The 27842-nt window shown below is 42.8% G+C and overlaps 1 protein-coding gene across 1 annotated transcript in view; it reads right to left on the bottom strand.

Annotated features, from left to right (window-relative positions):
• The window catches only part of CPED1 (cadherin like and PC-esterase domain containing 1), a 217806-nt gene that overhangs the window by 4203 nt on the left and 185761 nt on the right, over nucleotides 1-27842 (bottom strand). The window contains exons 20-23 of the mRNA XM_074942311.1: nucleotides 11497-11717; nucleotides 11134-11235; nucleotides 10831-10918; nucleotides 6392-6538 (exon numbers count right to left, since the gene is read on the bottom strand). Of these exons, the coding sequence (XP_074798412.1) occupies nucleotides 6392-6538; nucleotides 10831-10918; nucleotides 11134-11235; nucleotides 11497-11717 (558 nt within the window). The remainder of the gene's footprint in view (nucleotides 1-6391; nucleotides 6539-10830; nucleotides 10919-11133; nucleotides 11236-11496; nucleotides 11718-27842) is intronic.

The following is a 27842-nucleotide window of genomic DNA, read 5'->3' as shown; positions in this document are numbered from 1 at the left end:
GGTTCATTTTTCTAAATTAGTGCCTTAGATCAAGGGAACTATTCCAAAATGATGCTACCTTGAACCAATCACCCAAGCTACATTCCTGATGAGAGTAATCTCCAAGGAATGCAATTTAGTATTCATCTTACAGCTAGCCACTGATTAAAATACCCAAATCCAAAGTCTGCCATTTTCTATTTACTATACATTATTCCACTACCATTAAGTTATAGAATAAATCTACGTCAGTCCTAGCTGCCATGAAGGTGTAGGGTCTTTTCGTGTCCCCTGATCCATCTGCTCTCTTCCTAAGTATCTTGAGTGGAACAAACTAGTTAAAGATCAGTTTGCATATGTTGCCTTGGGCTCCTGGAACTAGCAGTGGCTGTAGACTGGCACAGGCAGGAGGTACAAGATTCTGAGCCCTCACACCAAGAGATCAAACTAGTCACATGGAGAGATTCTTCTTCTACAGTAGTTGCCAGCTCCCTCCCCAGTCACAGCAGGACACGTAGCCATGGTGCTATAGGCTTCCAGGCCGTTATTGTGCTCTGTGGCCTCTCGGAAGGATCAATGAAGTTAACAGGAATTCCAGGTGCACTGCACCTCACAAGATCAGGTCCTTGGTTTACCAGCAAGTGTAAACAGGGACTAAAGGTTAAATGAGAGCAGCTGAATACAATCCATTTCTATTGATGAAATTCACAAAATGGCCAGCCTTCCATTCCCAGCTTCCCACACAGCTGTAGCTGAGCTCAGATGTCACAGGGTGTGGGTGTGGGGAAGCATTATACTAGGGGTTTAGGAGTCACTTTAAGTGAAAAAATGAAAGTAGCACGCAGTGGATTTAATCTCTCAGTTGGTTTCATAAAGCCTGAAATGTTCTGGAGTTCTACCCAATGTTGTTGTGTCGGTCCTCTGAGGCAAAATGCCATTTTCACAGCGTAAACTGCTTATGAACTCCCCTTCCCCACCCCATTGCCATGATGCAAAAATGAACTGAAGCCAAGGCTGTTAAAACTAATGAGGTAGAAAACCATTCAGAGGGTCTCTGTGGATGTTACTCAGTGACCTAGACTATTGCTTGGTGGCTAGTGGACCCCATATTAACCTCCTCCTGGGTATACCTCTCCTGTTCCAGTCACAAAGGCCTCTCAGCGTCAATAACAGGAATTTTAAAGTAAAAACACAGCCAAATTCCACCTTGATTTATACCTCCTGCAGCTACACAGTTCATTGGAGTCCCTCGGGATCCCTGAATTTAATCCGTAACGCTAATTTATATGGGAGCTCACCCAGAACTACTTCAAAAAAACAAAACAAAACAAAAACCAACCACTGACATCATCCACCCGATACTGCACAAAGCAGACTGGAAGCATTTGACCCAGACATTCCCCATTCTATGCTACAAAAGCTAACAGGACTACAACATGGGGTCCATGCTGCAAAAGTCTAGGGAAACAGAAAGGAACCGTAGTGGGCTTGAAGAACACCACATCTGAGTCCTCGCTCATTAAGGGCCAGACTGTGGCCTGTTCTGCTGCACATCTGCATGGTGATGTGTCTAAGTAAGGCTACGTTTTAGTCACAGGTATTTTTAGTAAACAAAAATTCACGGCCCTTGACCTGTCCATGACTTTTATTAAAAATACCTGTAACTAAGACTTGGGTGGAGGGCCGCAGGTGCTGGGCGGGGGCAATCTGGGGGAACTGCGGGTGCTGGGAGGTGGCCGTGGGGAACTGCTGGTGCTGGGGGGGACAGGCCATAGCGTGTGGCCCAGGACCCCCTCTGGTGCTGGTGGGGAGGATTGGCGGGGCTGGCAGGGGCTCCGAACCCGGCTCTGCGTCCCTGCAGCTCCTAGGTGGTGGAGGGGCACAAGCGCTGGCTGCTGCAGCTCCCATTGGCCGGGAACCGCAGCCAATGGGAGCTGCAGAGGTGGGGCCTGTAGGCGCAGGCAGCGCGCAGGCCCCACCGGCCTCTCCGCTGCCTAGAAGATGCACGGCCATGATAGTGGAAGCCCCTCAACCCGAGGTAAGCACCACCCCAACCCTCTGCCCCTACCCACCTCGGGCAGCCCCTGAGCCAGCACCAGCCACTGCAGAAGTCATGGAGATCATGGAAAGTCATGGAATCTGTGACTTCTGTGACCTCCATGACAGTCTTGCGGCCTTAATTATATATATGGGGTGGGGGATGGGTGGGAAGGAGAAAAAGTCTCCATGAGCCTTCTGTGTCCTTCCCGCAATCACATGGGAAGCAAAGGATGGGGGAATGGGGAGATTCTTGGCTCCAACCCACACAAGACCACACCTGTGAGCACTGCTGTCCTGGCTCACCAGGGGATACGTGCTGCACTGGGTATAGGACTGATGCTGAATACATCACTCCCGGAGCAAGGGGTGGAACCGGAAGGCAGATTGTGACCCAGAGTCACTGTCTGATTCCCAGGCTGCTCCTGCGGCAATGCAGTTATGCACCTTCCCTGCCATGATTGAGCCATAAGGAAAGGGAGTGAATTCTTAAAATAGGGACTCCTCACCCTCAGTTGGCTGCAGCACTCATGGAATTCCATGAAACAAAAGGCCTGGACCCCATATCAGGATTCGCTAGCATGAGTTCCAGTGACCCCAGAAAAGAATCAAAGGCCAAGTTGATCCCCGCATCTGTCTCCTTCAGAAGCACGTTAAAAGTCCTAGAGGTTGTTGTGTCTCGGAGATAGCATCTGCCTCAGTGAAGCCTGAGCAGAAAAACAAGAGCTTGTGGTTTAAAAGGTGACAGTATTTTTATGATGCTGCAGCTGAGAGGATTAAATAGACTCCATTAGCCACCAGGAAATGGTCAGAATCATTAGGTAGAAAGCAGGGGTGGTAGGATGGCACCACACTAGGACTGCCAACCCTCCAGGACTGTCCTGGAGTCTCCAGGAATTAAAGATGAATCTTTAATTAAAGACTGGGTCATGTGATGAAACCTCCAGGAATACATCTAGCCCAAATTGGCAACCCTAAACCACATGGAGGCTCTTTAATCTGTGTTTGTCTTCTACTATTGTGACCCTGGATTTCTGTTGGATTTTCAGCTATTCTTAGGTTTCATTAGCCACAGACTTTTTTGTCGCATGAAGCGAGTGTACAATGAAGGAAACCTTATTTTTGGATTCACTTTTTGTGGAACTTTGGGTGGGTGGGTGGGAAATCAGAGCTTTCCCAGTGTTTCCACACAGCAGAAATCAGCACTTTCACCCAGCATTCAAGGCCATGTCCAGCCTTTATAAGCATGCAGCTCCCATCCACTGAAGTGGGAGCCCTACGCACATACCTGTACCTGGATAGAGGGTTTGACCCCAGAGTGAGGATCACATTAAAACAGGTGTCACTTTAACCAAGGGCAAGTTGCATTTATTCTTCTCTTGAGACATTTAGAAGGCATTTAGCAGTCCCTGAAATTTGGAGCTGCTTGTATTGACGGTAGACAAATTCCAGAAATCTTGTCTGGGGGTGGGGCAGGGGTTGAGCTCCAAAATGCATCTAGGATTTTCTCCAAATGAAATAGCTTGTAGATTCCTGTGTCTAAATGTTGCATCAGGTGAGGCTATAGCAGCATTAGTCAGTAATCAAACTGCAGGGGTTTCTTTCAGCTGCTGGTTTCTTTCTGACTTAAAGTCCCTAAATACCCTCAGCATTTTGAAATGGTTTTCCTAGATACCTGTGAAGCCTTGTAAATTAATTTGACTCTTGGTTTAAAAAACAAAACAAAACATCTTTTGGTGCATCCTGTTTTCCTACATATTTGACTTTTTTATACCAACTTCTGCCCAGTCTTTGTTTATTTATATTATTGTGGACTGATTGCATCTTTGACCTCCGTTTTAATTGTGCAATATAAACAGTCCACACAAAGTTGACTCTTGATTTATGAAAGTTTCCATTTTAAAATTGTGAAGTTTTATTCCCCTTGTGAGATTTTAGTGAAATAAAGCAGTGAATTGAGGCCAAGTGTTACTGATTGTCTTTGAGTTCATAGTCCTGATTTTCACAGCAGAAATCATTTTGATTTGGGGTCAGAGTCTAGCACTTGAAGGGAAATGAGTTGATGACCCAAAGCTCCCTTTACTGCTCATTGTGCTTCTTAAATTCCTAAGAGTAGCATGGTGAAATGCTTTGAAGTAGCACATAGACATTCACTGAAACTCCTTTAGAACTAAATGCCTGGATGGAATGTTCAGACTCCCAGCAGATTAATAATTCAACTCTGAAATCCTGGCACAGGCCTCTCATACCAACAAATTAGCTTCACAGAAACTTTGGTGAGACCTTAATGGAATTCTATGGTACTTCTCTTGATGACACAAGGGAACTTCCTTAAATCAAGTCTCGTATTCGGAATAATCACAGTCATTTGTGAAGCAGAGGGTGCACCTTTATATGATCATCAGGGAAGAACGTCTTCTGGTTTCACTCAGAGCAATGCTTCAAATCAAGGGAGCACTTCTCCGTTTCATATATTTATGGCACTAAAAATGCAAATGCAAAACCGATCCCTCGTCTAACAGGTCTAACTGTGAAAAGACACAGAAGACACTCAAAATATATCTGAAAGGAAACCAGAACAACTTTAAATATCTTCAAAAAGAACATGAGTACTTGTGGCACCTTAGAGACTAACAAATTTGATTTGAGCATAGGCTTCCGTGGGCTACAGCCCACTTCATCGGATGCATAGAATGGAACATATAGTAAGAAGATATATACATACATATATACAGAGAACATGAAAAGGTGGACTAACAGGCTAATTAATTAAGATGAGCTATTATCACCAGGAGAAAAAACTTTTGTAGTGATAATCAAGATGGCCCATTTAGACAGTTGACAAAAAGGTGTGAGGATACTTAACACGGGCAAATAGATTCAATATGTCTATTTCTCCATGTTAAGTATCCTCACACCTTCTTGTGTTGAGCCTTAGTGCATTAATTCAAACAACAGGGATCAGTATAGCATCCTGAAGCTAATAAACCTACAGATGTATTAGAATGCAGGTTGCTTTAAGCAATTCTCCTGCATCCCTCCCAATAGTGGGGCTTGCGGGTTTGACCCTTGGTGGAAGTTGGAGCTCCTCTGGCTGTTCCACATTGCACCAGCTTCTAACAGTCCCTTGGGGCAATGGAATGCAGCACGTTTTGAACATGTCCTAACACAAACCCTACACCAAAAAGGTTCAAATGGGGTGACATACTGTTAGCTGAAATGAGAGCCTAAAATGATGCTAATTCACTTGCATCCAGATTCAGTACAGATGACACCAGGAGGTCTGAGTTAATTACACTTCTCTGTGCCAGCCTGGGGGATTCACTAAGCAGGGCAGGGTGTGGTATGCTACAGACCTCCCCAGGGTTTTCCAGGGGAGCCAACTTAGTTTTCAGCCAGGGGCAGCTGCTAAGAACATGAGCTACCCTGGCCATGCCCCCCTCCCCAGCCTGCATCATTCACTCTTGGGGCTGACTGGAGGCGCTTGAGTTCTCTGGTGGAGGGGAGGGTACAGACCCTTTGCACAACTGCAGCAATGCATCTGGTGGGCTTTCCATTGCCAAGGCCTTGTACCTGTGCCAACATAAAGCTGAATTTAGCTCAGTAAGTGTAAAATGAAACAGAGAATTCCTTCAGGTATACAACCAGAGAAAACTAGGGCCAAAAATAAGACTATACACAGACAGGAGCACAATTATGGTACCTCTTCACAACCCTCTGCCAGTGCAGCCCCTCTCCCTGTACACACCCTGCTACAGGAAAGTTCTAATCAAACAACATACTTGTAACTCCCACTTCCTCAAATGAGAACATGCAGTGGCAGATTCAGGATGAGTGAAGTTAATAAACCAGCTAAGTAAGATTTGAGACAAACAACTGGTAGGTGACAATATCAAAATAGGTAGACTGAACAGATCCAGAAGAAACAAGATAATACAGTGCAGAGTAGAGAAGCTTAAGAGCCTGAAAACAAAGCCCTGCACAGAAAAACCTCTTTCCATTAGTTAGAAGTATATTTTCAGAACAGCACTTTTGTGATTCCACTGGGTTTACATGGATAGGACTCCATTTTTAGGGTATTTCTGTTTCATATTTGGACCTAGATTCTTAAAGGTATATGGGTACCTAACCCATTGGGAGTAAAGTACCTAAATACCTTGGAGGATCTGAACCTTGGCCATTACACAGCTTCTGTTCCCCTCCATGGTGAGCTACATATATCTTTACATGCATTAGAAACCTTTTCAAGCTTCATTTAGGTCTACCTTTGATCCACTACTATGCACTATGCTGTACATATTTTCACTGTGGCATCTGACGGTTAAAACCCCTTTTAAATACTTAAATGAGACCAGGATAAACAATAAATGACTACCTCATGGAAGTGACATCCACACTTCCCTTGCAGAAATTCTTTGTAACGTCCCATTGTGATGATGAAAGTATCAACCACCTCATAGCCATATCTTTTTGCAGTATCCAGAATAAACAAATTTTCATTCCATAAATTTTGCACTTCAGTCTGTATTCCAAAGCAAAAAAATCAATGTTATTCACTAGTACACTGACTGATTTCAATGGTAGCAGGATCTGACCCTAAAGTAATGGCAAAACTGCAGAATTGGGCCAATATTGAATGAAATAATTATACTATTTTCTACACATGAATTATAGCAATTCCATTAGTGAAAATAGCTTTTCCTCCAAGGCTTTGTTAGATTTTGAAGCAATTTCTCAACACATGTATTGATGCATACAAAGACGAAAAGAAAATTATTGAATTAGCTCTTCTTTATACAAAAGAATATACCATGTACAATGAAGAAGTCAGCCTAATTTTAAAAAGAATTAAGCTTTAAAATTAATTAATTAATACAATAGTAATTGGCACTTTCATAATTATATGTCAGGTTTCAGAGTAGCAACCGTGTTAGTCTGTATTCACAAAAAGAAAAGGAGGACTTGTGGCACCTTAGAGACTAACCAATTTATTTGAGCATAAGCTTTCGTGAGCTACAGCTCACTTCATCGGATGCATAAAAGTGGAAAATGCAGTGAGGATGTTTTTATACACACAGAGCATGAAAAAATGGGTGTTTATCACTTCAAAAGGTTTTCTCTCCCCCCACCCCACTCTCCTGCTGGTAATAGCTTATCTAAAGTGATCACTCTCCTTACAATGTGTATGATAATCAAGGTGGGCCATTTCCAGCACAAATCCACGCTCTCCAAGAAACTGCGGAACCACCTGATCAATATCCTCTACAGCAAACAGGGAAAGATTAAGAATGAGCTCTCAGAACTGGATACTCTCATAAAAAAACAAACTTCCTCGTGGCTGGACTTTACTAAAACTAGACAAGCCATTTACAACACACACTTTGCTTCTCTACAAAAGAAAAAGGACACTAAACTTTCTAAACTACTACATGCCACGAGGGGCTACAGCAATGGTTCCCTCAACCCACCCAGCAATATTGTTAATCTATCCAACTATACTCTTAGCCCAGCAGAAGAAGCTGTCCTATCTCAGGGCCTCTCCTTCTGCCCCTCCACCCCCACGAACATGCTACAGTTCTGTGGTGACCTAGAATCCTATTTTCGATGTCTCCGATTCAAGGAATATTTCCAACACTCCTCTGAACAACATACTAATCCACAGAGACCTCCCTACCAACACTCAAAAGGAAGGATTCTAGGTGGACTCCTCCTGAAGGCTGAGACAGCAGACTGGACTTCTACATAGAGTGCTTCCGCCGATGTGCACGGGCTGAAATTGTGGAAAAGCATCATCACTTGCCCCACAACCTCAGCCGTGCAGAACACAATGCCATCCACAGCCTCAGAAACAACTCTGACATCATAATCCAAAAGGCTGACAAAGTAGGTGCTGTTGTCACCATGAATAGGTCGGAATATGAACAAGAGGCTACTCGGCAGCTCTCCAACACCACTTTCTACAAGCCATTACCCTCTGATCCCACTGAGGGTTACCAAAAGAAACTACAGAAACTCCCTGAAAAAGCACAAGATCAAATCCGCACAGACACACCCCTGGAACCCCGACCTGGGATATTCTATCTACTACCCACGATCCATAAACCTGGAAATCCTGGGCGCCCCATCATCTCAAGCATTGGCACCCTGATAGCAGGATTGTCTGGCTATGTAGACTCCCTCCTCAGGCCCTACGCTACCAGCACTCCCAGCTATCTTCGAGACACCACTGACTTCCTAAGGAAACTACAATCCATCGGTGATCTTCCTGAAGATACCATCCTGGCCACTATGGATGTAGAAGCCCTCTACACCAACATTCCACACAAAGATGGACTACAAGCCATCAGGAACACTATCCCCGATAATGTCACGGCAAACCTGGTGGTTGAACTTTGTGACTTAGTTATGGGTGAGGACAATTTCACATTTGGAGACAATGTATACCTTCAAATCAGCGGCACTGCTATGGGTACCCGCATGGCCCCACAGTCTGCCAACATTTTTATGGCTGACTTAGAACAATGCTTCCTCAGCTCTCGTCCCCTAATACCCCTACTCGCGCTATATTGATGACATCTTCATCATCTGGACCCATGGAAAAGAAGCCCTTGAGGAATTCCACCATGATTTCAACAATTTCCATCCCACCATCAACCTCAGCCTGGACCAGTCCACGCAAGAGATCCACTTCCTGGACACTACAGTGCTAATAAGCGATGGTCACATAAACACCACCCTATACCGGAAACCTACTGACCGCTATTCCTACCTACATGCCTCCAGCTTTCACCCAGACCACACCACACGATCCATTGTCTACAGCCAAGCTCTACGATACAACTGCATTTGCTCCAACCCCTCAGACAGAGACAAACACCTACAAGATCTCTATCAAGCATTCTTACAACTACAATACCCACCTGCTGAAGTGAAGAAACAGATTGACAGAGCCAGAAGAGTACCCAGAAGTCACCTACTACTGGACACGCCCAACAAAGAAAGTAACAGAATGCCACTAGCCATCACCTTCAGCCCCCAACTAAAACCTCTCCAACGCATCATCAAGGATCTACAACCTATCCTGAAGGACGACCCATCACTCTCACAAATCTTGGGAGACAGGCAAGTCCTTGCCTACAGACAGCCCCCCAACCTGAAGCAAATACTCACTAGCAACTACATACCACACAACAGAACCACTAACCCAGGAACATATCCTTGCAACAAAGCCCGTTGCCAACTGTGCCCACATATCTATTCAGGGGACACCATCACAGGGCCTAATAACATCAGCCACACTATCAGAGGCTCGTTCACCTGCACATCCACCAACGTGATATACGCCATCATGTGCCAGCAATGCCCCTCTGCCATGTACATTGGTCAAACTGGACAGTCTCTACGTAAAAGAATAAATGGACACAAATCAGATGTCAAGAATTATAACATTCATAAACCAGTCGGAGAACACTTCAATCTCTCTGGTCACGCGCTTACAGACATGAAAGTTGCGATATTACAACAGAAAAACTTCAAAACCAGACTCCAGCGAGAGACTGCTGAATTGGAATTCATTTGCAAATTGGATACAGTTAACTTAGGCTTAAATAGAGACTGGGAGTGGCTAAGTCATTATGCAAGGTAACCTATTTCCCCTTGTTTCTTGTTCCCTTGTTTCTTCCTACCCCCAAATCAAGGCGTTCTGACTATAAACAGCCATATTTAGGGATAATCTATTGCTTTTCAGCTGTTGCTGTCAAAGCACTTTACAAAGAAGGGTGAATAATAACATCCCTACTTTACAAATGGGGAAAGAAAGAGAGAGAGAGAGATTTTATCTGGGAGACCTACAGTCATGCAGCAAGCTACTGGCAGAACTGGGAATAGCACTCAGGTCTTCCAGCTTCCACTCCTCTGCCCTGCCTCCAGGACTACACTGGTTAGGGAAGAGGGTCCATCCCTCAAAATTGCACTTAAAATGAATTTTTGTGATTGACCCAACCCAAATCTTGTTCTCTCCTTCAGACCCTCTCATCCCTTCCCCCCACTCCTCAAATGTTACAGAACTGGGAAGACATGATAATCATGATTATGACAAAAGAATGGTTTAAAGTTACCACCTCTTATTGTCTTATCTGTTTCTGTTAGACTGTAAGATCCTTGTGGGAGGGGTTATCATTACCTGTGTCTTTTACAGCAATGAGAATTATCATCCACACTCTTTTATCTATGGCAGTTTATAACAACATAGTAAAAAATTTGTCCCTCTGCTACTGTGGGTGCTTTTGATCTAATTTAGAATAACCATCTGACACTATTAACATACAATTAAAGGGACAGGTTCACTAGGACATTCCAGCTGCCTTGCAATGTTCTGGTGATGCAAAGCAGCCTATACTGTACTGGCTGGTCAAGTTGGATTTATGGAGAGCAGTGCAGAGTAGCCAATGGTGTACCACGTACCGGTAGAAAGGGAGACTGGGAAGGTTCAACTATCCATGTGGCTGGAGCAATCTGTCTCCCACTCAGCTCTGCAAGTTGGCATTATGTATAATAATGTAGGGGCTTCTAGTTCTTGGAACAACCAGTTTAGTATGAAGCATGGAACGGAGCTCTGAGTGTTGTGGAATCCATGAAATAAGGGTAACTGGCGCAAGTCCATATCAGCAAACCATATTACAAATACAAATGTTTCTCTCTCAGTGGTCCATTTAAAGCTTGTTCAGCACAGGTGGCAATGTATTTTGAAGAGATAGCAAAATCATCAGTTAGACAGTAAGCGTTTCATGGGAATGCAGTCAAAATCTGACCCACCTGCGATAAAGAATGTATTCCATCCACTGGTAGATGAAAGCCCATTCCTATGGATTTGATAACTACCAGGATATTTGATAGATTTTCCCTGTTTAACAAGTAAAATAAAGCACATGCATTTTATTTGCAGATCTATGAAGAGACATTACAAAATTATTTCTTTTACCGTCAAATTTAAATGCACAACGATGAAAAAAAACATGAAATGTTTGTATCTGAAACTATTGGTTAAGTTTGGTGGCTGTAATTTATTATATCAATGTTTTACATGGGATAATAGAAACATACAGAACTAAACTTTACCTCTTCAGCACCTTTTGAATAATTTGCAGGTGATTGGAATTAAGCCACTGAACACCACCCACAACCAATACAGTCTGGTCTGTGTTCTCAAGAGGATGTGATCTGAAACCAAGAAAGAAAGCACACCACATGTAGCCTTAAAACAGATGGTAAGCATTTTAACAGCATCACATTACACTTCAATGAACTGTATTTGGCATCCTGATCAGATGCGTGACATCATTTGACTATTTTTCAACCGCACAATATGGCCTGTACATCTTGTGCTTTATTCTTTACTGATTTTAATGGTACAGGTCTGTTAAATACATTTGTGAATGGAAGAAGAATACAAACAACCCAGCAATAGCAGTTGTACTGTACCTTTGCAACAGCTGTTCTAGTGCTTTTTCAAATGTTGGCCTCTGGTTTACATTGATCCAAAACTGGGGGTAGTAGGAGTAACTAACAAATGTTTTCCCATCATTTATGTTATGATAAGTTTTAACGTCATGTGCCTTTTGCCATTCCTGAAGGGTTTCATTCACTCTTTCAATCAGATAGTACATTATCCCTCTGTTAGTTGAGTCTCCAATGAAAAGAACCTTTAAATGTAAATAAAAGAGTATACACTTCATACACTGTACATTAGGCAGCCTAAGAATCACTAGTCTAGCTAGAACATTACATTACATGCATCACATTTAATCTTTTTCAGACTGTGGAATACCATCCCTCCAGACTCCTACTCCGAATACAATTTATTATGATTAAAAAAGTAATGTTAGAATAGTATTAAGGAGACAGTAAGTTTGGCTTACTGTGACAGCTATATCTGCTTGGGTACATCCCTACATTTTTCATTCTGGCTGCTTGTTTCTTCTCCCTGGATGTCAAACTTTACATTTATAAATCCCTCTGTTGGTTGCAGCTTCTTGCTGTAATCTCCAGGTCATTTTACAGGTATTTTCCCTCTGTATTCTGTGTCTTTCCTACCATATCAGTTTTGGTGTCATCCTCAAATTTGATCATAGTTGAATTTACACCAAAGAAACACCCAACAAAGAAATGAAATAGCTGCATTAGCTTTAAAGAGATACTATTTGTTTGTTTGGTTTTTTTGAGGGAAAAATGAAGGTCAAAAAAGCTTCTGAAACCTCTCAGAGTATCCTGGAGTGTGACACAACAAGCAGGAAACATCACTGCTCAAAGATGGGCAGAGGCTCCACAATGACAGAGAAGCCACTTCAAGAATCCTGCATTACTCTGGATTCACAGTGGTGTAAAAGAGCAGAGGTTGGCCCAGCATTTCTTACTTGACTAATGGTCCCCTGTACTGATTTTGCAGCAACAACCTACAAATCCCTTGAGCTCCTCTCTATATGGAGGCTATAGGGTTTGCGTGTGTGTTTATTTTAATCTCATCTATCCCTAGTGCATCACATCACTAGCATAGCTAGTCACCAACAGCTCTAACTTGAGAATTTATTTCATCATAGGAGAACTCTGAAACTGTGGAAATTAGTGTTGCATCTTGTCTCGGTGGAAATTAATGGAAGTCTTTGGAGAATAACTCCTCTTACCTTGCACATGACTACACCCTATAGCCTAGCCTTCTGCAAGAGACAACAGCTCCCACTATGCCTGAGCAGTGAAAAGGAGCAGTGATGGCCCATGCAGAAATCCCCTGCTATTAAAGGGTATGTGGTACTAAGATGACACTCCCCACCTCCCCGCACACAGCCCCTGGTGTAAGAGCATGCTGCAGGCCAGAAGGGGACATGCTAATGACTGGAACATTCTGTGCTCCAGTGATCCTGTACTACAGAGCAGCAGCCTTTGGGCCCCTAAAGCCACCTTTGCAATCCATTCCCCTGTGCTCATCAGAAGTGCAGCACAGAATATAGCCCCTTGCATAGCTGCTGTCTATCAGGGATCTATCTACTCATGGCAGCACACACATTACACAGACATTTGTTTCATGTGCAGGGGATTTCCAGCTTTGTCCATCATATCTCATGACATACTTCTTCAATCACAGCAGAATCACGTCAGAATCACAGCACACCACCCACCCAATTTCTTAACATATCCCTTTAATCTGTCGCTCTCCAGTCTCCTGTGTCCATCACTATAGTGCCTACCTGCTGTACATCTCATTTGAAAGCATTTTTCTGGGTGATAACGACAAGCAAGGAAAGACCATTAAAATGACAGTGGGAGTGGCAAAATTTCTATTAAAACAAACGTATTAGGTTTCTCATTACTAGTATGATTAAAAATGGGACCTAATTAGGTAGGCACCCACAGGGCAGTTGATAGCCCAGAGGTCAAATGGTTTCCTTCCTACTCATAAATACTACAATTGACAAGACCCGCGCCTCCCCTAACCCTAGACTAGTACGTCCATCAATCCACTGCACTGATTTGCCAGGTGTGGAGTTTCTATTTCATTTCTAATTCTATTAAGATTCTGAGAAGCTTATTTTCTCCTTGTAACTGTGTTTTGCCATTTCACACCTACATTGGTTTGACATAACAGAACAAGACATTCCATGGAAAAAAAAACAGTGAAAATATAGCCAAACCCAACAAGCATGATCTGAAGACAGTATTACTGACATTGTATGGCTTGCATCATTAGCTACAGTTTGTCATTCTAAAGATTTTCAAAGTTCAGTATCCCAGCCATTGCAAACCACTGCAGACAGAAAGGAAACAGTCAAGTTTCAAAGTAAAAAGTAATTGAATCTGTTAAACGTTTTACAATTCTAGAGCTTTAAAACACTGCTATCCCCTGCCCCACCTTCCTAAGCAGTAGAGCTGAATTTGAGTCTTGACGTCTCCACTTGGCTCCATGGACTGGCCAGAATTGAAAGCGTTAGAGATAAGCGATGCTCACAATTCTGGGGAAGTAACCTTTCAGTGGGAAGACGTTATGAACTGTCATTTTGAAAAAGCAGTATTAAGAGATCAGTCAGACAAGACCAATTCTCAAGGTGGCAATTTCAGTCCCTAGAAATACCATGGTGCTAACCACTGTAGGAAAATAAGAGATGATAAATAACAGCACAAGACCACAGCATGTCACTGGATCTGTAGGTTCAAGTCTCAAAACCCTATCATTTTGACCCTAATATAGGTTGTGAACATAGACTAATCATTCAGAAAGGGATCCCCTATGAGGGTAAGTGGGAAGGAGGTAAACCAGCCACAGCAGCTCTGTGGGGCTGGGGAAAGCCTGAATTGGAAGTAGAGACTATCCTGAAACACACTCAGTGAGTTCAGATTATCATGCCAGCAGGTTGTTGCTTTTGTATAGTCTGATCCATACCAGGATTTTACCATTTCCCTTTGTGATTCCATTTTATTCATAGAATTATAGAGTTAGAAGGGACAGCAAGGGTATTCTAGTCTAACCCCTAGCAAGATGCAGAATTTGTTGGGTCTAAACCATCCAAGACAGCCTCCTTTTGAAAACGTCCAGTGAAGAAGCTTCCACAACCTCCCAAAGCATCTGTTCCATGTCCTACTGTTCTTACAGTTAGGAAGTTTTTCCTGAAATTTAATCTAAATCTCCAATGTTGTACTTGAACCCAATGCCTCTTGTCCTGCTCTCCGTGGCAAAAGAGAACAACTTTTCTCCATCTTTTTTTTATGTCAGTCTTTCAAGTATCTGAAGACTGTTATCATGTTCCCCCTTAATCTCCTCTTTTCCAAACTAAACATACCCCATTCCTTCAGCTTTTGCACGTATGGCTTGCGTTCTATCCCTTTGATCATCTTTGTCGCTTGCCTCTGGATCCTTTCCAGTTTCTCTACATCCTTCCTATACAATGGTGACCAAAATTGGACACAGTACTCCAGCTGAGGCCTAACCAGCGCCAAGTAGAACGGTACTATCATCTCCCATGACTTGCATACTATACCTCTGTTAATGCAACTTAAAATTGCATTTGTTTTTGCAACAGCATCATATTGCTGACTCCTGTTGAGGTTGTGATCCACCACAACTCCCAGATACTTCTAGCAGTGCTGCTGCCAAGCCAGTTTCCCCCCATTCTATATTTGTGCATATGGTTTTCCTTCCCTAAGTGTAGCACCTGACATTGGTCTTTGTTGAGTTTCATTTTGTTGTCTATAGCCCAGTTCTCCAAATTGTCAAGAACCTTCTGAATTTTAGCTCTATCCTCCAAAGTATTGGCAACACCCCAGCTTTGTGTCATCTGCAAACTTGACCAGTGTGCTCTCTATACTGACATCCTGGTCATTAATAAAGATATAAACAACACTGGAGCCAGAACAGATCCTTGTGGAACCCCACTTGAGGCCTCCCCCAACCTGACATCATTCCATTAATAGTTACTCTTTGTTTGGTTGTTTCATGAATTATGTATTCACTTAATGGTAGTTCTGTCGAGCTCGCATTTCTCCTGTGTACTTATCAGACTGTCATGTAGGACTGTGTCAAAAGCCTTGCTGAAGACCAGGTATTCCCCCAATCCACCCACTACATTCCCCCAATTCACCAAATCAGTTACACTGTCAAAGAAGGAAATCCATGCTGGCTGCTAGCGATCACTCCTTCATCCTCCAGGTATTAGCAAACTGAATGTTTTTTACATTGCTCTAGTAGCTTCTCAGGTATAGAAGTCAGGCTGGCTGATCCATAGTTTCCCTGCTCCTCCTTTTTAAGTTAGGCACTATATTAACCCTTCTCCAGTCTTCCAGGACCCCTCGTATCATCCATGAGTTTGTAATGATTATTGCCATTGGCTCTGAGATTTCTTCAGCTAGTTCAGTCAGTACCCTGGGGTGAACAGTATCCAGCCCCGCTGATTTGAATTCATTCCAATTGTTCAGAAGATCTCTGATGTCTTCTTTACTTATCCCAATCTGCATCCCCTCCCCTATTGTTTATGGTAACTTTGCTAGTCATCCCGTCATGTTATTTTTTTTTTTTTTTTAGAGACGACTGAAGCAAAGCAGGCATTGAGCCTTCCTATCATCTTTCATTACCAGCCCACCTTCTCCATTGAGCAGCAGACCCACACTATCCTTGATCTTTTTTTTTTTTTTGTCTGACGTATTTGAAAAACCCCTTCCTATCATCTCATGCATTTCTTGCTAGGTGTAACTCATTCTTTGCCCTGGCTTTCCTGATTTTGCCCCTACATGCTCACGCTATTCCCATGTATACTTCCTTGGTGACATGCCCCTCCTTCTACTTCCTGTATCAGAGTAGCAGCCGTGTTAGTCTGTATTCGCAAAAAGAAAAGGAGGACTATTCCAACATAGAGAAAGATAAGAAGAGTCACGAGGCCAATGTGGCTCCACAAAAAGCTTTTTAGCTATCTAAAAAACAAAAGGAATACATACAGGAAATAGAAAAGGAGTACTTGTGGCACCTTAGAGATGAACCAATTTATTTGAGCATTTATTCATCCGATGAAGTGAGCTGTAGCTCACGAAAGCTTATGCTCAAATAAATTGGTTCGTCTCTAAGGTGCCACAAGTACTCCTTTTCTATTTCCTGTATGTATTCCTTTTGTTTTTTAGATAGCTAAAAAGCTTTTTGTGGAGCCACATTGGCCTCGTGACTCTTCTTATCTTTCTCTATGTTGGAATAGCTTGATGTTGAACCTCTAGTGTTACATTTTTTAAGAACTGCCAGACCCCTTCAATTCCTTTTCTTCCTAATTGGTCTTTCCATAGGACCTTGCTTACTACTTCTCTGAACCAGTTGAAATCTGCCTTTCTGAAGTCCTTTGTCCTTGTTTTGCTGTTCTTATTCCAGCTAATCATTTCACAGTGGAACTGAAATCTTTTGGAAAATATCAGAGCATTTGCTTAAGCAGAATGTGAAATCTTCCATGGCCACCAACCCTGGGGCAGAGACTTTTAACACCTGCTGGCTGCCCTCTGTAGATGATGCTAGTAGTCTGGTGGCCCCCCGAGCTTAGAACACAATGAAACGAAGGCCAACATGCACTACAGGTTTTAAAGATCCAGGCTCCACCTAGCACAACCTTTTGAAATCCCCATTCTGCAAAGCTGGTCAGTCTTCACTGTGTTCTGAGCATGGGACCCTCGGAGCACAACCTTCAAAGCAGCCACTCTTTGGTAAGTTGGCTTTCTTTTCACTGAAGGCTTCGGGGACCAGGAGGCCAGTGAAGAGTGGAATATGGCTCTGGGAAACATTCATGAGCCTCAGTTAACCAGGAGTTTCTATTAACCAGCATTCCGTAAATCAACTTAATCAGGGCTTAAATTCTCAGAAAGTATTTCCCAGAGCTCCCCACATCTCCCCACTTCTCCGCCTCCTAGACAAACAAAAAGCTACTTGACGAGGTTCCACAGCTGTATCATGTTGTTTTCATACTTTTTTGTTCCCTGACCTTGCTCCTCAGATCAGTTGTGGCATGTCTTCCTTTCCTGATTCAGGATCTCACACACAGCTCAGCACTGAACATTGCACGAGACTGTCCTGCCAAGCTAATGAAAAGTAGCACTGATATGGTCTGCACTTTCACAGATGATTGGAAAGGTGTCATGATTATGTTCATGTGCAAGAAACCCCGTTCACATTCAACTGATGTTATCAGTATGCATAGGTGCCGACTTCCTCTTTCCCCGGGGGGCTGCTTGACTCTTCCCCTCTGCCCCAGGGCCCACCCCCACTCCAACCCTTCCTCCAAACCCCCACCCTGCCCCACCTCTTCCTGCCCACACTCCACCCCGGCCCTCCCCCCACTCCACCCATTTCCCTAAGCCCCACCCCGCCCCGCCTCTTCCTGCCCCACTCTGCCCTGCCCCACTTCTTCCCTGCCTCTTTCTGCTCCCTCCCCCGAGACCACCCCATCCCTGCTCCTCCAGCCACCTTCCCAGCACCTCCTGCATGCTGCAGAACAGGTGATTGCAGTGGCCAGGAGGCACTGGGAGAGGGAGGAGTTAATCAGCGGGGCCGCGGGTGGGAGGTGCTGGGGGGGGGAGTGGGGGAACTTGGCTGGAGCACCCACGGAGTCAGCGCCTATGTCAGTATGGTACTGAAGCACTTTACAAGAGATTTTACAGGAGCTGGCATTGCCTTCTGGTGACTGTCCTTGTATTCTCTGAACCCATACACTACCGCTCTCTCATCCAATTGCAACCTATGGCAGTGAGCCTTGACTTCACATTCTCCATGGAGTATGGTGGCATCCTGCGGTCAGTTCCTAGGATATAGAACTTTGACATCAGCAGCAAGCTGCTCATCCGTTTTGTCTATGAGCTTATGCTGCAGCTGGTTTGCCAAACTTCTGTAGAATTGGGATCAGTTGATTGACATGATGCCTCTTGTGTTTGTGTTCAGCACGATTCCCTGAATTCCATCCCAGCTTCGGCTTCTCACGCAAGCCTCTCTTGCTCCCCTGGTTCTTGCACTCTCTGCTCAAAAACACGAATCTGCCTCAGAATTTTGTCTTGTGCACTTTGGATATTAATTTCCCTGGACTGAGGCTCAAGTAACAGTTCTGCTAACTTTTGTAGAGCATCAGAAAGTATGCCCAAATTAAATACAAATGATGTAGATGTCAGGTGTTTCTGGAGTCCACAGAACATGTCTTTTTCTTTACCTTGTGCTTCCACTGACTGCTGGAAGTGAAGAAAGAGAGCACGGTAATTCTTCCAGAACACTTTCACTGCACAGCTACTTGATGCAACCTATCATGTTCCCAGAACGCACCCAATTTTCAAGATTTTTACATGCAAAGATGCCGCACATTCTTGAAGTTCCCTTGCGCTTTTAGGGGAGGCATGTTTGTCCATAAATACTTTAAAGTGGTTGACTCCATGAACATCCTACACGAGCTCATGAACAGAGAGTTCCAGTCAGTGGGCGGAGGAGTGCCAGACAATTACTTTTGGAAAACGCAGCTGTAGAAGCCATTCCACTTTTCTGACCTAGCGTGACTGTGGCTCCAGCACAAACAAGAGCCTCCAAGTGTTCCTTTAAGTAAGCCTCCGTGAATCCCACTGCATCCAACGTTTGCAGCAAGATTCCAGCAATGGTTGAGGCATCAGTGACAGGAAGCTCGATTAGGTCAACAAACCTGTTCGTATGCGCTTCCATCTCCTCCATTGCAAATCGTATGTAGGTGATAAGAGTGGAAGCCTGGCTCAAAGTAGTTAACTCATCAACCATCGCTGTGATTCTGAACTTATGAGATATTAAATGTTTAAATATTTTTTTCTTCATTTCCTCCACAAATGTGCTGCTGTATGCTAGTGCAGATGATGTTTGAGTGCAGAATTCGCCTCATATTTAGTCCGTTTAACTTCCACAGATCAATTTCTGTTTCAAAATCGTAGTTGGGACGATTTTGCACGCAGCACGGAATACTCCCCAGGTAGCTTCAGTATGCTGCGACTGCCCTGGCACTTGACATGCTGTCAATATATCTTTCTCTGCCTCACTCTGAATATTTTCTGTGACTCTGAGCTCATAAATCTTTTTCCACAGAGATTTTATTTGTTTTAATTTGCTGTCCCCACAGCTTTAAACATCAGAATTAGCTCAAACTTTAACCTCTGCTCATAACTCTGAGAGACTGTACTTTTACACAGATGCTGCAACCGAGCTTACCTCTTCTAACATGTAGTCACAGGTTTTTTTCACAAAAATCCTTTTTTTGGCTGCCTGACTAACACAGCGGTAGGTCACTCCTGCCACTTTCCGGTTCGTCGTCATGTTCTTCTTGCTCATCAGGGATGCTCTGTACTGCTTCTTCATCCTGACGAACAACAGTGCCACTAACTTCCCCACGGGCCTCTGAATCAGTTTCCTCTTTCTTCTGAAAAAACAGTGATTTTATTTTTTGGACTCATGCTGTGGAATCGAGTACTGTATACAGAAGTTTACCATACACATAAATCAGGTGTGATTACCTAGTGACCTTCACCCTTGTTGATTACGTCAGAAAGACGGGCTTGCTTACATTCTGCGTCAGCCGACCATATCTGTCGTCTGCCAGCCTACAAAGGGCTGCTGCTGCTCTCCATATACGGTACAAAAATATTTTAATTTCCCATAATTACCACAAAAATAAATTGCACAGCATTCACAAAAACAAATTGTCACATAATGATTTTTATTAAAGCTTCTGCCCTGCAGGAGGGGTGGGGTGGTGCAGCTAGGGGCTTCTGCCTTGTGAGGTGGCGGGGCTCTGGGCTTCAGCTGTGAGGCAGGGGTCTCAGGGCTTTAGCCTCACGGTGGGGGGGGGAGGGAGCGCCAGGGGCCAGGGCTTCAGCCCTGCGGGAGGTGCACCAGGGCTGGGGGCTTCAGCCCTGCGGGAGGTGCACCAGGGCTGGGGGCTTCAGCCCTGCGGGAGGTGTGCTGGGGCTCAGTTCTTCAGCCCGTGGGAGGTGCACCAGGTTTCAACTGCAGGGCCCTGTGGACCCCCTGAAACCGGCTCGTGGCCCCCCAGAGCTGTGAATATATTTACTGGAGCTGGGCTCCAGACAGCTCCAGATGAATTTAAGCCCTGAATGTAATCAAGTGTGCAGTAGCCATAGCACCTTTTACTCCAGTTGAGTTGCACCAGTTTACCCCAGTTCTGCATCTGGCCTATAGCATATAATGGAGAGGGGCTGTATATAAGATCGTATACTTAGTTGTGTAACATTCACAAATGAATGATTGTGTTTATAATGTGCTGTATCTTGGTTTCTTTACTATTGTGCCTTGCAGTCTTCAAATAAATGAGAATTTTATCTGCATGAGGACCACAGGATCACATTTTTACTTCATATAGTGCAACGTTTCTGCAGAGACAGATGTGTTTCAGTGTCTTCCGTTGCAAAGGTTTAGTGTGAAAAATTCTCATTATGACCAAACAGACTTCAATAAATTGTGTAAGAATAGTGGAATTCCACTTTTTAGCCAAACCAATCATTATAAATTAACCACATTTATGAAATTTAAACACCTTTAAGTCCAAAAGACCACTTAACCCTAAGACATTATTCAGAAAACATAAACTAGAGTCCCTGTTTTAACAGCTGAATTTCAAGTACTTCAACAAATATTGCCTTTTCATATTTCCTGTTCTTAATTACACGTGGCCCACAGGTATTTAATTACAGGGCTAAACTCAGAACAGTATTTTTGAATGATAAACAAAATATAACCTTTTTTCCTGGTTATTTAGGTCAGATTTCTGGGCATTGCTAATTGAATGGCTAGTTAGCTCTTAGAATCTCTTTCCCATGACATCTTTTTAAAAGTTACCTTGTACAATAATTAGTGTTATGCTTTAATAAGTCTCATAAATATTACAGAGAACGCTCATTAATGACACAGTTATATGGGGTTATGTCACACAGATGTAATACAAATTTATCCTCTATTTTGATTGCACATTTCTTTGATATAATTAGGTTAGGCATACGTAATTCCCCCAGTGACTAGAATCTACAGTGTAATGTAGCCTGCAGTCAATTTGCCTTAACCAGGAGTTCAAAGGCAAAGAGACTACAGATACTAGAAGCTGGCTGAATGAGAATCTCTCCCTGCAGAAATCTCCTTCAGTTTCAATATTTTAGATCACTTTCCTGTTTGTTGTGTTTGAAATGCAAACGTGTGATGGATTAGTGCTGCTAACACACCATAAAGTAAAATAAGTCCCCTCATAAACTGTTTTGGGGAATTTATATCCTGTTTCATGTCACAACCAATTTGTGTCTTATTCTTTCACCATAGGTGGTCTGAAGTTCACATGAAACGGAACTAACTCACACATGAAGTTAAAAAGTAGTTAAATGACAAAGCAAAGAAACTTGGAAAACATAGCCAGGGTGAATTAGATTTCTGTTATAAAGAACTGAATATATTTTATAAATTACCTCTGAAATAAGCACAGATTTTAAGACAAGAAATATGTTGAAGTAAGAAAAAACTAAAACCCATTTCTTCTCTATGTCTTATTTATAGCAAAGTTATGGGATGCACACAATACAGTAGAGCATGGATGGACACAATACAACAGAATTGTATTTTAGAAATGTGAATAAAAGAAAAGTTAAAATGCATTCTATTGTATTTTAAAACTGCGTTCTATTGTTTCCCTATGAAACGTGAAGAAGCCACAATAATGATCTTACAATGTATATCTGATGTTCTTAGATATGCTGACTTTCATCCAAAAAGAGGCCAAAGTTATTTACAAACTTCATGCAACCTATTTCATTTAATCTGTCTTTGAAGTGCCGGTCCCTTAAGCAAAGCAACTGTTACCAGTGCACAGACACATTACACGACAATTCAGGATAGAAGGTAAAGAATTTATTTTTAAAGTATTTTCACTGGAATTTGACATGGGACATTGGAATTAACTACTTTTTTATTTATTTCTTTACTTTTTAGTGCTGTAGGGATTTAACACAACCATAGATGTTCAGGTCCTCAGTATTACATCTCAGCTGTAAGCAATCACCTTCAGGAGAACCGTATCCAGCAACACCATACTGAGGCACTTTAGTTCAGTACTGACTCAGAGGAAAGCTTTCAACATGAACATCACTTCCTGCCTAAACTGGCTTTTCCTATTCAAATGCTAACCATGTCCAAGCCTGTTTATTTTGTGCCTTATGACAAGATTAACGCTGTTCAAAAGTCAAGTTGGGTCAGGCCAAGTTAGTACTTTAATGGGAGACTTCCAAAGATAATTCAGTTGAGGCCATTGTTCCAGCTAAGGTAACCACGCTAGTCACACACACACACACACACACACACACGCGTATATACAGACATATAGAGAGAGAAGTTGCAAAATGAAAAAAACAACATTTTTGCTGTTTATATATAAAGGTTTTATGTATGAGATATACTTGAGATCAGAGCTCGGATACTATGGTGGCAATGTGACTGGGTGGGTGGAACATTGGGCTAGATCTCAAGAGACCTGGGATTTGTCCCTGACACTGCCACTGGCCTGCTGGATGACTTTGGGCAAGTCACTTCCTCTCTGTGACTCAGTTTGCCCATCTGTAAAATGTGGATAATGATACGTTGTAAAGCGCTTTGAGCTCTAGAGATGAAAATTGCTATAGAACAGCTCGGTATTATAATTTACTGTGGTGAGGGAGCTCATACAAAATTCTAGAATAGATTGGTAGATAGATCAGATGAACATATTACTTTTGAGTGGGGGAGCCATGACTGAATTATGCAGAGTCTTCATTTATCTTCAACAAATGGCAATAGAAACTGCGCAGCACTCTACACCAACCTCTCCCACCGCCCAACCCTCGACTTATTTTGGGCATTTTTAGAACATAAGAACAGCCATACTGGGTCAGACCAATGGTCCATCTAGCCCAGTATCCTGTCTTCCAACAGTGGCCAATGCCAGGTGCCCCAGAGGGAATGAACAAAACAGGTAACCATCAAGTGATCCATTCCCTATTGCTCAATCCCAGCTTCTGGCAAACAGAGGCTAGGGACACCATCCCTGCCCATCCTGGCTAATAGCCATTGATGGACCTATCCTCCATGAACTTACCTAGTTCTTTTTTGAACCCTGATATAGTCTTGGCCTTCACAGCAAAGAGTTCCACAGGTTGACTGTGCATTGTGTAAAAAAAATACTTCCTTTTGTTTGTTTTAAATCTGCTGCCTATTAATTTCATTTGGTGACCCCTAGTTCTTGTGTTATGAGGAGAAGTAAATAACACTTCCTTATTTACTTTCTCCACACCAGTCATGATTTTATAGACCTCTATCATATCCCCCCTTAATTGTCTCTTTTCCAAGCTGAAAAGTCCCAATCTTACTAATACTCCTCATATGGCGGCCGTTCCATACCCCTAATCATTTTCGTTGCCCTTTTCTGAACCTTTTCCAATTCCAATATATCTTTTTTGAGATGGGGCGACCACATCTGCATGCAGTATTCAAGATGTGGGCGTACCATGGATTTATACAGAAGCAATATGATATTTTCTGTTTTATTTATATTATCCCTTTCTTAATGATGCCCAACATTCTGTTCACTTTTTTGACTGCCACTGCACATTGAGTGGACGTTTTCAGAGAATTATCCACAATGACTCCTAGATCTATTTTTTGAGTGGCAACAACTAATTTAGACCCATCATTTTTTATGTATGGTACAGTATACGTATATTGCTCCTTTGTTCTTCTTTTAATCTCCCTATACATTTCAGTTTTGAAATATTTTGCTTATTGTATTATAGAAACGAACATATCATTAGTATGGGTGGAATTTAGCTTTAAGCACTTGTGGAGGTCACTAACGTACATAACAGTTTGAGTAATTACTAGGAATTGGGAGATGTAAATATTTAAATGATGGTTATCATGATGTCATGTGATATAAACATGTTCATTCACAAAAAATATGCACAGCACTGATACAGTCCACTTAAACACCTTTCAAAAGGAACAAAACTGTTAAAGTATAAGTGCATTAAAATATGCAGAACCTTTAATAAAGTCCTTTTTGAAGAACACCTAATTAACAACACAGTTTTTAGGACCCAATTCTCATTTACACCAAGGCCCCTTTACACTGTCAGAGTGGTGCAAAGGGACCTAAATGTGATCAGTCCCTGATTACAGTCCAATGTAATACAACTTTAGGGCCGTTCCCACTCAGCCAACTCACATGGGAACAATTCCCTCCTACTGCAGAGCATCTACTCACATGAGCCAGGATCTGCCCTTATCTGATTTAGTTACTTATGCTCAATTATCCCAAAATGCTTCACAGCAATGTTAAGATAAAAATAATACCAGAGGGAAAGAGAAATTAAGGTGTACAGGAGAAATATACCAAAAACTAAAATGCCACAGAAATTAGATTTTAACAAAGAACAGACCCATTAAAAGAACTGTCTCAAACAAATGTCTGTGCTGAGACAGGAGCATCCAGTCAACAGATTTCTGCTGCCCCGTGGAAGGTTATTTGACAAATCTTTTAGCTTTACAGAGTTTTCTAATTGCTTATTGTAATAGGGTCAACTGCACCCAGAGCACCCCCTTGGCGCCAGGGGTACTTCAGTACTGCCCTCCCTCTGTTTGCTCCTTCTTCAGGACTTAAACTCCACACAGTATATTATAAGGAACTTATACATTTCCCCCTGGGGTCCAGTTTATTCAGTGCTCGGGTCCATTGGCCCTCCAGGCTCCAACCCCAGTTCAGTGTCTCTCTCTTGAGAATCCAAAATAACACAAAGTCTTTCAAAAGAGAACTACAAACTCCTATGGTTGCCAGCTTTGGTTGGAGGAATTCCTGGAGATTTCATCACATGACATAATCTTTAATTAAAGATTAATCTTTAACTCCTGGAGACTCCAGGACAATCCTGGAGAGTTGGCAACCCTACAAACTCTCCCAGCCCTCATTCCAGTTTCAGCTGGGCACAGACTGTCCTCTGTCAGGGTCTGTCTTTCTGCTTCCTGCCTGGAGACTGTCCTTCTTTACAGGCCCTCCCCACTGGTACCTTCCTACCTGCTGACTCAGGGCTCTGCAGGAGTCTTCGTTCTTTGTACACACTCTACAGAGACAGCCACCATTTCCTGGACATCCCCGCTGCAGCTTCTTGCTGCTTTTATACTGGAATCACCGGATTCCTTTCAAAGGGGCTCATTCTGTAATCAGGGCGGGGGCTAACCTTCAGCCATTAAGGGGTGAGCCACCCGGTTGCACTCCCCCTGTTTTGTACTGTCTGTATCATTAATAGAGAGTCACTGTAGTTTATGTGGGGCCTGATTCTGATCTGACACTGGTGTAAATCACTGACTTCAATGGAATTACTTAAGATTTACACCACCAGAGCTGAGATTAGAATCAGGCTCATGAACTTCAAGCATGCATACTTCTTCTATTTTAATGGACCCCTTAACAAACGTTGGGACTGATTTTGGTGCTGGTGAGAGGGAGGGAGTGTTGCAGTGGTCAGTCACGCACTGGGTGACTAGGCACTCTGTACACTTCCCAGCTCAGTTCTGGGAATGCACCTTCATTGGGACATGCTGCTCCCTTGTTATCTACAGCCTTTGATTCGCTGGCAAACTTGTGGTGGGTTATTGATGTGAACAAATTGCCAAATACCTTAAGGATTAGGCTGAGGCCATCAAATTCTTCATCTGTGACCACAACTACTCCAAAGATGACTGTGTTGTACATAAGGGGCAAATCCAACTCCCACTCTCTGGCACAATTCTGCTGCTCCTATGGGAGAAGGATTTGGAGAAGCCACGGAAGGCATCCACTACCCACAGCCTGATATGGAGTCTAATTTTATGGAGGCTCCCAGTGCAGCAACAGGCACTAAACTGGGGGTGAGCTGGAGAATTCGATGCACTGTCTCTGATCCATGCCCTCCATGAAAGGGAATGCTAGAGCTTTGAAGGCTCTGTGGACTGACTCCAGTACTGCTCCACTGCCTGAAGCAGTGAATTCCTCTTTTCCCCATGGAAATGAAGTTAATCTGGATTTACACCAGTGTAACTCAGATTGGAATTGAGCCCAGAGGCTAAGGACTCAGCAACAGTGTGGCAAAGTGTACATTCACACTTGCATAAAAAGCGTATTTTAACTTTAAAAAAATTTCAGTCCCTGGCAAACTGTCCCTGTATTGCCATGACATTGCTCCAGCTGCGAGGGCCCTGAGCCTGTCCTAGATCATTCAGCAGTGATTGCTCTAAGATAATATCAGACTGTTATTCTGTTGGGAACTGTTTACAGTGTCCCAGGCCCTCTTCTCTTTTAGGAAAGGGGACATTTGGAGCTAGATGCACCATAAATTAGGGAAAGTATTCTCCATAGCACCTGGCCCAGAAATGAAATGGCTTTAGTGGAGCCACTCCAATTTATGCGGGTATAACTGACAGCAGAATCTGTCCCACACCTGGATTTGCACAATCCAGAAGAGCCCCCGTCTCAGGGAAAAAACCAAAGGGAGAAAGAAGCCAGACTGCAATGAAGGACCTTGTGCTGGCTGAGAAGTGGCCAGTTAAGAAGAAAGGAAGGAAGAAAACTACAAAAGAGTAATTATAATTTTTTCTGAATAGAGACAGTCTCTGGTTTAATCCAAAAGACTTTTTTTTTAACCTAGGAAATATATTGTCAAAAATCTTTATAACCATTACTTACTTTCTGGACACTTGTATTCCCAGTAATTGTACCTGAATCTCAGCTCAGAGATCTCTCTCAAATGTTATACAGTCATACCATGCCTATTAAGAAGACACTGTGTTTCCAAGCAATCACCTTAGAAGTTTCACTATAAGAAAAGAATGTGCAAGAAGACTTTGTAAGATTAGTATGCACAAGCAATGGCATGCATTAGGTATACAGCAGAAGAAACAAAGCTTGCATGCAAAGTATATGTCAGCCTCTAACACCAATGCAAATTATTTTTCACTTGTAAGGCTTACATGCTTACTACAGCCAAATGCACTACAGGTATTTCATAGCCATGTATCTGTTATGTCTTGAAATTTCATTAATATCAACTGAAGGTCTGTGTCAAATGGCAGCATAAAAATATACATTATAAGGGGTTCAATTCTACATAATCATTCTTTGTCATTGTGATTTGAATCCCTTCTAATATTCCTCTAGCGATGTAATGAAAAGCAATTTTTCTTATACACCAATCACAATGCATATTTCTTCACATTTGTAAAGAACCTCAGGCCAATAAAGTTCAGTGTGAAAAGACAT

Source organism: Natator depressus, chromosome 1, assembly GCF_965152275.1.
Source record: "Natator depressus isolate rNatDep1 chromosome 1, rNatDep2.hap1, whole genome shotgun sequence".
Classification (NCBI taxonomy): Eukaryota; Metazoa; Chordata; order Testudines; family Cheloniidae; genus Natator; species Natator depressus.
Note: the sequence above shows the minus strand (reverse complement) of the source record. Positions and strands in the feature narration are given on the sequence as shown.